This window comes from Trichinella spiralis, assembly GCF_000181795.1.
Source record: "Trichinella spiralis strain ISS 195 chromosome Unknown Scfld7, whole genome shotgun sequence".
Taxonomy (NCBI): domain Eukaryota; kingdom Metazoa; phylum Nematoda; class Enoplea; order Trichinellida; family Trichinellidae; genus Trichinella; species Trichinella spiralis.
This window is the reverse complement of record NW_003526946.1, coordinates 172,917-188,730: the sequence shown is the minus strand read 5'-3', so window position 1 is coordinate 188,730 and position 15,814 is coordinate 172,917. Positions and strand designations below refer to the sequence as shown.

Sequence of the window (15,814 nt, the reverse complement as noted above, 5' to 3'; positions counted from 1 at the left end):
TGCAAAACAATATTTTAATTTTATAACCTAATCCCGTAGCTCACTGTCATGCAAATTTCGTCCAAACTACGTTTCAAGCTGATTCGAACTTCTTCTTGTGGTTAGCGTATTTGGATTAGAAATCCAAGATAACATCTTAAAATTAGTCATTTGCAATTTATATGACAATCATCACAAACATACCGTGAATAGCATTTTCAACATCATGAATAGAAATATTTCCCATCACTTAAATTTTTAACAATTTCAAATTCTTACATAAAATTTATCCGAAATAAAGACAATCAAACAATGACAGTAGACTGTAGATAAATAGTAATTCCAAAGCCTACATTGAGATAATCAAGTACTTTCTCAATATAATGTTATAATTAATTGGTTATCATTTAATTGTTGCTAACTTTATAGTTGATGTTAAAATATTATAATTAAAATGATAGACTTTTGATCTTTTGAAATGTATGCGGCTTGAAATTCAAAATAATAATAATCCACAAAACTTACTCACATATCACGCGCTTCTTTTGCATAAATAAAATGCTTAAACTTAGCTGGAAATGAATTAATTGGTTTTAGCAATAATAAACTCGGTGCATTAATTTTAAATATATTTCTAAACAAAACAGCATGCTAATTTGATAGGAATCACGCTCTGGCACCGACAGTTGGAACTAATTAAAACTTGATTATCACAAAAAGGTTGACGGTTGTTTTTGTTGTTGGCGGGCATTAGAGGAGAACGAGATTGCTATTATTAGATGAACGCAGTAGCGTTGATAAGGGGGGGGGGGCGGCTTCGGCGGCCGCCCTCCCTCCATTGGGAAAAATTTTTATGAAACTATCAATATGTTCATCCCTTGGATCTCAAATAAATCTTCTGGATACTATATCCACCCCCCATGATTATTGAAACATATCAACGCCCCTGGATGAGCGTGTTTAAGTATTGTATTGTATTGTATCTGTGCTTTTAAAGAATAAAGAGATCCATTGTGTTAGTTTGTTTGATTATCATGCTCGAGAGACAGCTTCTCTATTTATTTTGACCTTGAGCGATATCAATTAAGTTTAATTAGGTAGACTTGTCATAGGTCTATTATTGATGAAAATGATTCCGTCGGAGGCAGAATTCAATTTTTTGTCAAAACTTGTACATTTGCTTATAACTAGATATTAGAATCCCGACCGCAGCGAATATAGATCTTGAGGCGTTGTAACGTCGGTGCATCGGCATGGTTCGTCTGTGCCAGACCCTGACACATCGATATGTGAAGCTAGATCATGGGTAGATATCACGATGGCTTTACATTTGATGTCTAAACTTTTAGAACGTTGCTAGGAAGCACATGACATGGTGGAAGAATGAAGAAATCAAACCCGAGTTTTACATGTACTACGTGGAACATCCGAAATTTAGTGAAACGTTGCTGGAGTTCCTGTCATTCTGGGAGCAGTTCACTGCAGGAATACATAACAACACCGAAATTGCGGATGTGACCAAATTCACATACCTGAGATCCTTATTGGAAGGTGAAAGACTGAGAACGATAGATGGATACGTCATCACTCTGAGCTCTTAAACGGAAACCCTAGACTGGTGATTATTGGAAAAGTGAGCAGTGCATAAATTTAATTTATCTTTTTAGTTGTTTATGAAATCTAAAATCACAGTGACCTTTGGTTTTGCTTTTTTCATTTCTAGGAGGCAAGTTTGGTGGATCGTCACTATATGCAAGAACATTAATCTGTGCATGGTGCTCTACAAAACTTGCCATCGTTGCAATTATTGAATGGTCTGCGTTTCGATCAATGTTTGCTCTAGAAGCAGCCCAAGCTGGATTTCCTGCTGATTTCAAAAGTTTGGAGCTTAACACATTTGGAGGCTTATATACAAAATACCTAAAATGTAACTATTCTATAGCAGACAAGCATTGCGATGGCGAAAAATTTTAATTCAAAATTTGATGAATATGGATAGCACTTTTTCTATAATTTTATATTTCTCTAAATAATGCAAATAACTCAAATTTTTAATTAATCAACTGGATGTCATATGCGTAAAAGTTTATAATTTAAGCGTTGCTTTACACTTGACGTTTTCACTAAAAAATGTATTTTATGCGATGTTTTTAATCAGCGTACCAATCTACATCGACGTTAGTATTATCCTTGCATGTTGCAACCTGTGCAATACAAGTTTTCACCGAAATCAAAATAACAATTATTGATATGAACATTGGTTTAATAAAATTTGAATATTATCGTAATTTTCTTTTTTGTTATGTTTGCTTTTATTTGAGTTGCTCATTTATATGTAGCAACATGTCTTCATGTTTATGCTTGATAATGTTAACTGCTATTTATTTACTTTATATTAATCACAGTGCTACGGCAATTACCTGAAGCATAAAATGTTTATTTAAATTAGGCATAATAAGTTTAGCAATTTGTTCTGTGCTTCCTGTTTACCTATTTAGTCACATTTGCAATTGCATGATTTGCAACTGCGCAATCCCTACCGATGTTGGCATAGCCGTGTTTACATAAATTTTAATTAAAAGTATCCTAATACAAATTCCATAATAATAAAATTATTGACTTCAAAATATATGGATGATATTTTCTACAGTTTTTCTTTTTTTGAAATCTTTGAACTTATGTATAATAAATATCTTTGTGTCAACATATTTTTTCAAATGCAAAGCAAATAATTGCTTGTTAGGCGTGATTGAAAAGTAACAGTCGTAACGAAACGACATTTATGCGATTATTTAGCAAACACTTTCACTTTTGCATTTCAATAAACATTTTTTTATGTTTACACTTATTCTAACTATTCAGTTTACGGTTCGCGCTTGATGTTTGCATTAATAAAACTCAGCCTAATGCCATTAGATATTTGAATTTTCATTCAGTGAACGCTGGCCGTCTTAATCGAATGTTCGCGTTATTTGAATTTGTGTTAATTGGAATCTACTGCGCATATAAATGCACAGCAGTTATATATTCTGATTTAAAGATTGCTTATTGTTAAACAAAAATATTAATATTTCTTTTATCCATCAGCATTTAATTATTTATGCCCATCTATTTTTGCATTATTGAAGGATTTGCATGCAATATTATTACTTTGCATTACTTATTAATTAATTTCTGAGGTGGAATTACTGATCAAAACTGAATAACTGATAAAATAACATAAGCCAGTCGCCAATTACCGCTCAAATACCATACAAGATATGAGTGGACAACGAAGAGGGGGGGGGGAGTGGGAAAAATGGGAGCGGACGAAATCAGATTACCCTGCTGTGTATGTTACGGAAAATTGTTATGATAAGATGATGGAAAATCCTCAGTTAATCAGACTACATCAACTGAATGAGGACAACAGGTGAAAAGCATTTGTGAAAAAGTATGACATACTTTATTTAGTAAAATTATAATGGCGGGAGCCACAAAAAACAACGAGAGTGAAATGCAATATACGTTGTGCATAAGTGGAATTAATTGATACTGGAAAATATTGTGGTGCGTGTATGTTGGTGTACGAAAACGCTTCTGTAATTCACATATTTATTTATTCTTCATCTAATAAAAAATAGTCCTGTTTTCACTCGTTCAGATGCAATGAAGTCTGATGTAACAACAATTATAATATTTTTTATTTTGAAATTATATTAAAGCATTATAATCATAATAGTTGGTCTGTCCATTACAGTTAATTCATACATTTTACAGAATGAATTAAAATTTGGAAAAGAAGTTATAAACACGCAGTAATCATGATATTGGCAAAATAAACTGTAAAAAAACAAAAATGGGAATGTACAATGCAGTTAATATTAGTATTTTTGAAATCGACATTTGTGCAGCTATTTTTTACTGCTTTTTGATCCTTTTGGATGCTTTTTTGATTGCTTCTTCTTTCGATGCTTACTCCCTGTAGAAGCCTGCTTTCCTGACACTTTTTTTTTCATTTTATCGGACTTCTTGACAATTTTATCTTTACCAGATTTATTTCCTTTTGACTTCTTTTGCTTTTTATGCGACGGTTTCTTCTTTTCTGCAGCAACTGGATGGGCACCTTTAGTTGAGCTTAATTTTTTATTACTACCAGCTTTCGGTTTAGCTTTGGCATCCGGTGAGCCGACTTTCTTCGAAGCTTTCATTTCTTTAGACAGCGGTTTAGCGTCGATACTTTTACCACCTTTATCCCCACTACTCTTTGTCTTAGCACTAATCTTTTTACTTGATGGCTTAACAGCATTGTCTGTTTGTTTCATCAGAGCTGCTTGTTTTTCCTTTTTTTTCTTACTGTCAGATTTATCTGGCTTCGCATCTTTCTTTTCATCTTTGACATGAGAAGGATGTTTACTTCCTTTTTTAGCAACCTTCTCTATTTTCTTTAACTTTTTCATTTTCTCACTTTTTTTACTTTTTACTTTTTTTCCTGATTTTGATTTTTTCCTAACATTCCCTAAAACTACAAGTAGAAAATCTGCTTCTAAGAAAAAAAACTAACTTATTACCATCTTTATGTTTCCCTTTAATCTTCTCAGCCTCTTTCTTTGATGGAACAGAATTCTTCTTTGATGATCTTCGTTTACTTCCTTTTTTACTATTCTTCGACTTCTTGGATTGTTTTTTCTTCTCTTTGTCATGCTTAATTTCAACCTTAGCTTTTCCATCCTTAGCTGCTTTTTCATGTGCGTTTTTTTCAACTGCTGGTGACAGCTCTTTAGCAGTTTCCATATCGTTCAAGTTTAATTCTTCTACATCAGGCAGCACATTTTCCTTCACTAAGATGGGAATTTTATGTTTTTTGGGCGTTGCTTCTGCTTCTTTCTTTTCACTTTTTTTTGATTTGGAGTCTTTTTTCGATTTTTCTTTCTTCTTTTTCTCAACCTCAATTTCCAACACCTTTTTAGGTTTAACAACTTCATCTCCCATCTTCTCATGAACATCTGCTGTTAGCTCTTTGGCATCCATTGCTGTTTTCATAATATCCTCCTTCAGTTCCTTAATTTCAATTTCTGCTTTTACGTCTTTCTCTAATGGACCCCGTTCTTTCTTTGCGCCTTTCTCTTCCCTTTTCTTAGACTTAGATTTTTTCTTGGATCTCTTTTCCTTCTTTTTCTTATCCTCAATTTCATCTTTTTTCGCACACTTAACAACATCTTTAGTTAAATTTTCATCAACCTCTGGTGCTAGTTCTTCCGGTTCCTTTGCTTTATCCATAGTTTCAGGCTTCAATACTTTAATTTCAGATTCTAAGTTCATTTTTGCTTTTAATGGACTTGAATCTTCTTTTGCTCTGGCTTTCTTGCTAACTGTTCTTCTTTTCTTCGACTTAGATATCCTCTTTGATTTCCTTTTCTTCTTATCATCTTTAATTTCAATCTCTTCTTCAGTTTCACCATCTTCTTCAGGAATGTTCTCCTCAACCACTGGTGTTAGTTTCTTGGTTTCAATCTCTTCATCCTTTATATCATCCGCTAATTTTCTTATGTTATCTTCAGATTTAATTTCTGCTTTTAATGGACTTGAATTTTCTTTCGCTGTGGCCTTTTTGCTATTTTCTCCACTTTTCTTTGATTTAGATATCCTCTTTGATCTTTGTTTTTTCTTTTTTCCATCTTTAATTGCAACCTCTTCCACAGCTTCATCCACTTCTTCAGGAATTTTTTCTTCATCTACTGGTGTTAATTCCTCTGTTTCAATCTCTTCATCATTCATATTATCCGGTGTCTCCCTTATGTCATCAGATTTTTCCTTTGCTTCCTTTTTCTTCCTTTCTTCATCTTTAATTTCTACCTCTTCCTCAGCTTCATCCACTTCTTCAGGAATCTTTTCTTCATCTACTGGTGTTAGTTCTTTGGTTTCAATCTCTTCTTCTTCTACATCATGCGTTGATTTCTTTATTTCAGTTTTTGATTTTATTTCTTCTTTTAATGGGTTTAGGTCATCTTTTGGAATGATTTCTTCACTATATTTTTCACTTTTCGTTGATTTCGTGGATGTCTTTTTCATCATTTTCATATCTACATTTTCAAGCGCTTTCACATACTTACCAACTTTCTCAAAGCTTTTTTCAGGAAGGATTGCTGCGCACTTAGCCGATTCAATTCCTCTCTTCACTATATCCGCATTCATTTCATTTTTCACTGGTTGCATTTCTGCGTTATCTTTGGAAGGTATTTTTCTAGTCTGAGGCGTAACTTCTATTTCTTTTTTTTCACTGTTTTTCGAGTTAGATTTTTTATTTGAATTATTCTTCTTTTTTTCACCTTTAATTTCAACCTCTTCCGCAGCTTTACCGACTTCTTCAGTTACTTTTTCCTCAGCTTTCGGTGCTTCTTCCTTCGTTTCCATCCCTTCATTTTTATTATTATGCATTATTTCTTTTATTTCAGGTTCTGATTTCACTTCTGCTTTTAATGGAATTAAGTCAGTTTTCTTACTTTTGTTTTTACTTTTCTTCGATTTATTTGAATTCTTCTTTTTTTCATCATTAATTTCAGCATCTCCCTCAGCTTTACCGTTTTCTTCATCAATCTTTTCTTCAACCACGAGTTTGATTTCCTCGGTTTCCATTTCTTTATCTATACCATCATACTTTAATTTTTTTATTTCTAGTTCTGCTTTTATTTCTGCTTTTAATGGGCTTGAATCTTCTTTTGCCATGGCTTTCTTGCTATCTGTTGTACTAATCTTAGATTTAGATTTTGTCTTTGATTTCTTTTTCTTCTTTTTTTTATCTTGAATTTTAACCTCTTCTGCAGCTCTATCGACTACTTTTTCATAAGGTATTGCTGTGAACGCTGCCGCTTCAACTCTTCCCTTGAAAATAACCGCTTTCAACTCTTTTACTTCTGGTTGCTCATCTATTTCATCTCTGCATGGGATAATCTTCATCTTGGGTATTACCACTGTTTCTTTTCTTTTACTTTTCTTTGATTTCTTTTCTTCCTTTATAGCTGCTTTCATTCTGATTAATTCCGTTGCATTCCTGATTTCTGTTATTGCTTTTGGTTGAGCTTCTGTTGTCATTTCATTTTTTTCTTGCTTGGTTTCTACTGTTTTATTCTGAAACTGCAACCCTGATATCTCATCACTTACTTTTGTATCAGATGCTTCTTCGATACGTCGCTTTCTGAAGTCATGGTTGGATTCAACTTTTTCCATTTTCACTTTCTGTTCCTTAATCTTTTTTTCACATTATTCTTTTTCATCGTGTTGTTCTGCTGATTTTCTTACCTCCATTTGTTGAACTTGATTGGAAATAGGTGATGCCAATGTTTCTGGTTTCAATTTTAAAATTTTTTTTATCTTCTTAATTTTTGAATGAAATTTCTTTTTTAGTGGCCCTGTGTTTTTCTTTTTTAATTCTTTGAGTACTATTTTTTTTTCTGCCATTGCTTTCATTTCAGTCTCTTTTATCCCATCAGCATTAATTAATTCTTTTGATTCTTCAACTCCTTCATTGTCCATTGTCCCTTGTGTGCATTTTTTAAGAATTAGTTCTTTACTGATTTGATCACTTATTATCTCAACAGTTGCTGCGGTTGTCGCACACTGAAAATCTGACTCATCACGCTCGGCCTGTGTCTTTTCGTCAAGCTGAAATGTTGCTGGTTTCGTGATGCTTTTTCCCTTCAACATATCAACCAGACCAGCCACCAATTCTGCAGGTTGCTTTTCTTTATTTATAAAATGGTATATTAATCCCAGTACGATAAGTATAAGGAGTACAGCAAAAATCATGGTTTTCGATCAACGATGTCTGTATTTCTAAATTTTTCATTTGATAAGTATCATAAGGTTTAGTGCAACTTTGTGAAGATATTTGCATAATGTTTTTATATAAATATTTTTACTTAAAATGAATTATTAAAGAAGCACATACCTTGAAACAGCTTGAAGTAAGCGTCGCCTATCGCAAGCGCAGAAGCTACCAATATAATGAATTCTGCACAAAGTATTTGATAGCAAAAAGTATTGTTTAAACTTTAATGATTTTACATTGTTTAAATTGTTGCATGCAGTGAGAATTTTAAAGTTGTCCACGGCACTTTATATTTTAAAGTAATGCAGTGCAGCGTAAAGTGAAGAGCATTTTTGAAGATAAAGTAAATGCTTCATTTTTTGATCGAAAATTAATATACAAATATTTTTCATTAGAGATTTTGCAATAGGAATAGCATTTTGCATCCTGCTGTCTATTTACTTATAATAAGACATAAGAAATAAGGGGTCTGCAAGCAGCTTATTAAAATAAATTTGTTAAATTTCATTGTTATTATGTATGGAATATGCACTATTTTAACATATGCTGATTTCCCTCGTCCCATGGAGTAGCTCATGGTGATTCCACAGTCATTGACTAGGCATTGCTTCTCCTTCCGACATTTCCATGCGATTTGACTAACGGCGAAACATCCAAAGCACACGTTAATTCGTTGAAGGATCTTCTTCCTCCACTTTGCATCAACTGATGAGAAAAGCTCACAAGAGTCGAGCGGGTGCCCTGCTCAGCAGAGGGGACATATTTTAGGTGACCATCAATATCTGAAAGTCGACTTACCTGGGTTGCACTGTAAGACTTTTTTCACACTCTCCCTGGCTATGTTTTTTTATCCGCCTTTTGCGAGGCAGGGCAGAAGGAAGCATCGCGATCCTTGGCAGCTGATCATTTAAAATGAGCAAGTTTATGCCACCATTCTTTTCTCACGGCAACAAATCATGCGGCGTTGATATTCTTTCGAGCGCAACCCACTGTTGCATCCCTTCAACTTGCGCTTTGCCTCTTAGCTCTTCTTCCAGTTGGATTTTCAGTTCCAAGACATTCTTGAGGAAAGTCTCCAACTTCTCGAGCTTCAGCTGAATGTCTCTTGAATTTCTCTCTTTCTCTGTTTCACATAAATGAAGCAACTTTTTGACAATAATATATAGTCTCACCTTCCTTGATTCCAGCTTGTTCACAAGCGTATCGACCTTTATGTAAGGATCACTTCAGTCTGGTAGACACTCGTTCTCAATCAATAAGGCGTCGGTCTGATTCTGGCTCGAAAGACTAACTGTTGGCGACATTTGTCAAAGGCAAATGTTAAAATTTGTCCGTTTCCTAGCAGGTTGTTCTCATTTGTCATAACATATATATATATACTATTGTTAAATATAGCAAAATCATTTTTTGTCATTAAATGTTCTCTTCTTCTGCAATTGTTTCCTGATATATTTTATGATAGTGGTGAAGTGGTTATGGTGTTTCCCATTTGTCAAGAAGACGTTAACAGAAGCCGATTTCTTGCAAATTTGATCTTTGCACCAGCTTCTGACTTCTCCAACCAGTTAGAGCTTGTTTCCTAACTTGACTCTTACCTAACATACTTGTCATCTAATCAGAAAAACATTTATAATATGCTTCGTGATGATTTAATAGAACCTATTAATGTAGATGATATTCAATTTGAAGATGATCATACATATATAAAAGTACCGCTTTGCACACACACACACACACGCATGCCATGTATTGAGACTACTAGCGTCGATCTTTCTCATTTCTTATGCCGTCTTCTTTTTGATCTGCAATGTCCTGATTTGTTACAATAAATATGACCAGTTTTATCTATTTATAACAAGGTAACTGATGGCACACTTTCGACAGAGAGAGTTTGATTTGTATATCAGCGGATACTTATGTACTTCGGTTGTACTGAGATGGAACAGGAGATTAGTCAAAGATAATGGAACTTCTTTATATATTTGGCATTTGGATCATGACTTACTAAAAAAAATTTTGAAACTTGAGTTTTACTGATTTAAGTAACTGCAAAGAAATAGTGCAATTGCTTTATTTATATATTGGAAATATTATGAACATATGTGATCTGTGGAAAAATTTTTTTAAAGTCGAAGTGAAACTGAACCAATCATTCATATTTGATGCACAGACATAATATAATGGAATTTAAAATTACAACGCTAAGTCAGTAATTCATTAAAGTAACTTTATCATAGAAGAACTTTCAATCGAATTCCCACATCATTTTGGGTATATTGTTGAGAAAGCAGTCTACATCAACCATACTGTCAATCAACTTCAACAGAAATGTTACTGAGAGAGCTGTAGTTTCCATTTCAAAAAGTAGAGAACTTAGAATAACCAATGGCATACATCTCGAGGAAATAGCCTATGCTAATTTGACATAGATTAGAAGCAACAACAACGCCAAATAAAATAGAAATTTTATGAAGAAAATTAGGTCATGCTAAAGTAGTTTCCTTTCAGAATTCAAAAGTACTGCTTTACAGAACCCACGACAGTGGACACGTGTAAAGCAGAGATTGTTCCAGGAACCAAGCATTTTTTGTTTGGGGTGGCATAGTTGGAATTTTTGTAAAATTTATGGCGATTTGTATATGTTTATGGCACTGGCAGTAACTATATTTTCATAAACCAGGTACCATTACGAATAATTTGTAGATCATCCACAACATCATTTGACCGTTTATCTTATATATGTGAATAAGCTTTCTTAACAAAAGCCGTCGTTAGGCAACTGCTCAACCAATCTTCACGATTAAAGTTGATTGGCGACTTGTGAAAATGCTGTCATTTTTGCTGGCAGGAATATCAAGTAATACTCCTGGCAAAATACGCTGCATAACAAAATGCTAGTACAAAGGTACAGTGCTCTTACATCAGGGCATTTAGTAATAAAATGAAACTTTGAAATTTTAAATAGATTTTATTTGTTATCTTTGCTCAGCAGCATCGAACGTATTGTCGACGTTGCGCATCAAAGAAGCCACTTTTGAAATCTGACAAATCTGATCACGGAAAATCCATTTCATTGGGTCACAGTCAACAATGGTAAACTAACAAAGGTAACGACTGCATGTTAGTGATCTTGGAATCGTCCTCAAAATGACCATAAGGTCCAAATATTTACAAACACTTTACATAGTATAATATTATGAAGATCTTGATCACGATAAAAATCTGCAGTCATAAATGCAAACAATGAGCAGAAAAGAATAAAATATTATAAACAAAGAAAGAATGAAAGTTAACAACAGAAAAAGTCAATTTGGCAATTAGGAAAGTTCATCATAAAACAGAAGATTGAATTAGGACACATACTCAAAAATGGCTGAAAGCGTACTTTCCAAATTGATCCACCACTGACATGAAGTCTACATTACACTTAATTTTTACAATCAGTTGTCACATTCAAATATTCGACATCCGTCAAGTCCAACTCAAAAATTCAGTGCACCATACTTGAGGACAATGAAATAGAAAAGTGGTCTGGCATAAAGGAGTCAATTATTGCCTGATAAAAAGTAAAGAAGCCAGCGCATCATTACATTTGTGTGATTATCTTCTCTTTTAGCCACACAATACGATAACATGAAATGTATAATAAAACTGTTTCATGCTTACATCCATGTGTTGTGTCAAATTATTTTTGTCATATTGTTATTTTATTATTTATATATTCGTGGTATGGCACTGCTCCTACTTTGTGTGAACATGATGTGAGACACATGTTAAGGAAATTAGAAAAATGTATTTGTGAATTCAGTTGATATGGCTACTGTAATGTGGAAACACTAAGTTAGCGTGTGTTCAGTTGTGTTTGTGTTATTAGTAAAAGGATAAAGCACTCTAACTACGAAATATTATAGCATGACCAGTATCACTATCATTCGAAACATTGGAAAGATATTTCCTATTGAGTGATGCTTATATTTTTTTCTCTTTCTTTGTTTTTCCCAGTATTTCAATATACTAATTGTAGATGTATGCATTAACATATAGTACTATGTTATTATTAAACATACTATAACTCTACTACTTTAACTGTAACTTCAGTAGTCCTCTATAACTTTTTCTATTTTACATTCAATGCAAATGAATAATAATATTTTTTATTGAAGTATTTTTTAATGAATTCCACTCAAACTCTACAATAGTATTGTTATAATTGTAAAACTGAATAAATGAAATTTTTTTACTTTCTGATCGATATGACATATTTGTAGTTTTCAAATCAAATTTTAAATGTTTTAATAAAAAGAAAATATACCTGCGAACAGTTTTAAAGTTAAAAACATTTTCTGTACTTGATTTTTTAAAGAATTTTTCTTTGACTTTCAACGTTACTGCACAATGATTGCAATCGAGATCAGTTTTAATTCAAGTCATTGTAGATAAGTTGTTGATTGGAATTTTAATAAATTACTTGTTTTCAATATTGAGTGTGACACAAATACCATTTGCACGTCAGTATATTTTATTTTAAAAAAATATTAAACGAGTAATTTAATTTAGTATGGTATCATTTCAGCATAGTATAACAATAATTACTGTTTATTAAATACTTTTATTAATCTATATTGCCGTTTCATAAGAAAATTATAATATTGCTAATATGTTAGCAAAAAGACCACCTTTTTCAGAGTATTAAAATTGCAGTTTTACTTTCAATAATATCGCATGAAGATTTTGTTTCGGAAACAATTTTTTAGAAGATCTTTGGGTGAAGAAAGGTGAACAATTTGTGTAAATTGTTCGGCACAGCGTAGCTGCTTTCTGTTTGTCTTTTTGAAATAGAAGCAACTGCAGTAAAAATTGCCTATTGAAAAGTTTAATAAAAATTTAAATAATCTCAGGAAAGTGTTCAATTGAAAAAGTGGCAGTTGAATGAAATTTGACATTGCTTTCAAATTTTCAAATCACAAATTGTTGCAACATTGAAAACAGCTTTTTCTTCTTTCTGCTTGCAGCTTATCAGTGTGAAGCAGTTTGGCTGGCGAGGTTGGTTTTTGTATCGGGTTTTTTGTCATTCTTTTTTATGTTATTTTCAGTTTAACAGACGTGCTACATTATGAATAACGTGTGTATGTGGGGTGGGGTGATTTTTGTTTTGTTCTTTTTATTCAAAATCAATTGTCTGTATTAGCATTTTCTATCCTAGTCAGCAAACTGTCAGGTATAATTGAAATGATAAGGAAAATGCAAGTTTAAATTTCAGATATTTTTTTGCTATTTTTCTTTTTCTTATTCTGAGGGGGCTCTGGAAAACGTTTCTTGTAACGTTGGTAAAGTTCAACGCTGATTATTCAGCAACAGTATGCAGTGTTGGTTTGCCGTCAGTGCCAGGCTGAATTATATACGGTAGTTAAGATCTAAAATTCAAAATGTGCATTTTAATTGTAAACAGCGTTGGGCGCAGTGTCAGAAAAATTTTCCATTTGCAAGTTTTATTATTTTCAACCACACAAAGCGCACCATTCAACATAGAATCCCTGAAAAGAAAAGCAAAACGCGGAAATACAGTCAAGTTAGAAAATAATATTAATAATAAAAGAAAATTTGACAATAAACAAAAAAATCAAAATAAAATCAGCATATTTTTCATCAATGTTTTCATAATCTATGTAGTAGTCAGCTATTTTCCGCGTCAACTGGCACAGCAAGAGGGCGCTCGAAGCGCGCAAAATAAAAAAATAATATGAAATTTAGAATAAAATTTAAAAAATGGCTACAGCGTTAAAACGGCACACTGGCAAATAGACACTAATCAACGGAATAGAACCACATTGAAAATAATCGATCATCGTCGAGTAACCGAGTTTTAGAGCATGGCAAGAGGCGCTTTAACCGGTCATCGACTGGAGCCACGGATGAAAAAGCTACGCGTAAAATAGAAAAAGAATAATAAGCGGAAAATGCGGCACAAAACCGACGGCACATGTAAGCTTGCAAAAATGCGCACTTGACGTATACAAACAAACAAATAAGAATTCTCGAACAGAAAGAAAATCATGAAATGGAAAATGCATAACATTGCAATTAAGAATTTTTCTGAATGACAGAAAATAAAAAGCGAAGAAAAGCATTGGGACACGGCAAAGCAAGCAATGAGAAAAATGAAAATAAAAACCAAAAGAAATGTCAGCGTGTATATACTGCAGTAGATGTTGTTGTGATCAACAGATGAATGAAACAGTTGAAGAATCAGTGGGATACAGTAACACCGCAGGTACCCTGCGAGATTTGTGTTTCCGTTTCCGCTGCTGCTGCTGTCTGGGCAGTGCTGGTATTAATATCCAGCAAATTGGGGGTCAAAGTAGTAGTAGTAGTAGTTATTTGCTTGTTTTCTTCATTTTCGTTCAGTTTCGTGTTTGTCGCATCCCCAGCCGCCGCACTGAATCGTTCATGATCACAACTGCCCGGGGGAGACGGGTCGTTGGCAAACTGGTCCAGTGTCTTGAGGTTACTGTCGTCAACGGGCGACATCGATTCGCCAGAATCGAAAATACGATTCGAACGTTGTTTCATCATGACACTGTTCGATTCGTGCGTTTTCTTGTGTCTCAACAAGTTATCCTTTCGATTGAATCTATTTCAAAAGCAATTATAGATATGAAATTTATACACAAAATGTGTCCAATAATTAATGGTGCAATTACCTCTTGCAACAGTACGGACATTGATGTGGACGTTCGCCGGTGTGGATAAATTCGTGTTTTTTCAACAGAAATTTGTTCGCAAAACGCTTGTTGCAATTTGTATGCTGACATGCATACGGTTTGTAAAAATCTTAATAAATTAAATTCACAAAATATATATATGCTGATCATTGAAAAATTGATTAATTGATTGAGAAGAGAAAAACATTTTTTAAAATAAATGAATAATTGCTGAAAAAGTAAGAAACTGTTCATTGTCACTTGACGCGGAACGCGCTTCGGGCTGTTGCGCTTGATTGCGCAGCCGGTTTGAGCAATTTCTTAATTTTGCCAACGAGCCGTATAAAATTGGCGGTTAAAATGAATAAAATTGGCCTGACTTTGGAGAGAAAAAGCACGTTTCACAAATTTGACATAACGGACAAGTCAACTCTAGGTGCTCGTTGTTTTTTCATACTTATTTTTTTGCTTTGTTTGTCAACTGAGTGAAAATAAACAAAACCCCACCTTCAATAACTGTCGTCAATTTCTTGCCGACATACGCACACACGGACAGTGCAATGAGTAGATTAAATGTTGCAAGCTTGTCAGCAAAGTATGCGCATATTTATCGAACCCACCTAACGACACACTGATCTACTGTTGTTGTTGACAAAATTTGAAAATTATTCAGCTTGTATCGTGTGAAAATGAAACAGGAAAAATGAAAACTGTTGGCAGCGAAAAAAAAACTCACACTGACAAACTTTGTGCTAGCTAAATTGAAAACATTCGACAAGTGTTTCATTCGAAGTTGAGGATATTTTTTCACATGCTTTTTTGCATTGTTTCCAGACAGCAAACACATCAGCTCAAGCTTGTCTGTGTTTGAAATGTTTTTTCAAATGGAAAAAAGCGTACAATTCACCATCAATAAACAATGCAGTTGCAAAAGCTTACAATGGGATACGCGTGATTCATGCCGTTTCACAGGGAGCACAGTGAAATTGAAAAAGGGGAAAAAAATGCAAACTCTTATCAATGCCAGTAATAAAACTGACAACAAAGAAGCTTGCAAGCTTTCACAGTCCAGCTGAAGCAATGTTGCTTTTGATTTTCTTATCATGATCGCTTGCAAACCAAACAATACAATCATTTGAAAAGCTAGCAGCAAAAGGAACTGTTCTCCAGACGCAAACAGGGAGAAAGAGTGAAAATGAAATGAAACTTCCTGTAAAAAGCAATTTCAAAAAATGAAATGAAAAATAAAAGTTACAATGTTGATTTGATCATTTGCAACAATTTATTTTAAACTGAAAAAAGCCCGAGCAAGCTATATTTGAGTTGC

General features: G+C 33.5%; 3 protein-coding genes across 3 annotated transcripts; 1 reads left to right on the top strand and 2 right to left on the bottom strand.

Moving 5' to 3' along the window:
- The first annotated feature begins 1,388 nt into the window (after positions 1-1,388).
- Positions 1,389-3,395, top strand: Tsp_11432 (conserved hypothetical protein). Its single transcript, XM_003372949.1, has 6 exons — positions 1,389-1,530; positions 1,703-1,858; positions 2,301-2,332; positions 2,385-2,413; positions 2,842-2,998; positions 3,204-3,395. The coding sequence occupies exons 1-6, from the start codon at positions 1,389-1,391 to the stop codon at positions 3,393-3,395; spliced, it is 708 nt and encodes a 235-aa protein (XP_003372997.1).
- A 477-nt stretch (positions 3,396-3,872) lies between these two features.
- Tsp_11431 (hypothetical protein) lies at positions 3,873-7,764 on the bottom strand. Its single transcript, XM_003372948.1, has 6 exons — positions 7,258-7,764; positions 7,120-7,194; positions 6,540-6,840; positions 6,072-6,227; positions 4,530-5,723; positions 3,873-4,477 (listed from the first exon to the last, which is right to left on the bottom strand). Exons 1-6 carry the CDS (start codon positions 7,762-7,764, stop codon positions 3,873-3,875), a joined length of 2,838 nt encoding a protein of 945 aa, XP_003372996.1.
- Positions 7,765-14,032: 6,268 nt separating this feature from the next.
- On the bottom strand, positions 14,033-15,697 carry Tsp_11430 (zinc finger protein; the record flags this gene model as incomplete). Its single annotated transcript, XM_003372947.1, has 4 exons — positions 14,033-14,417; positions 14,488-14,591; positions 15,224-15,348; positions 15,427-15,697. Coding segments are annotated over 4 exons (885 nt in total), but the record flags the coding sequence as incomplete, so codon positions are not given.
- Positions 15,698-15,814: the final 117 nt, after the last annotated feature.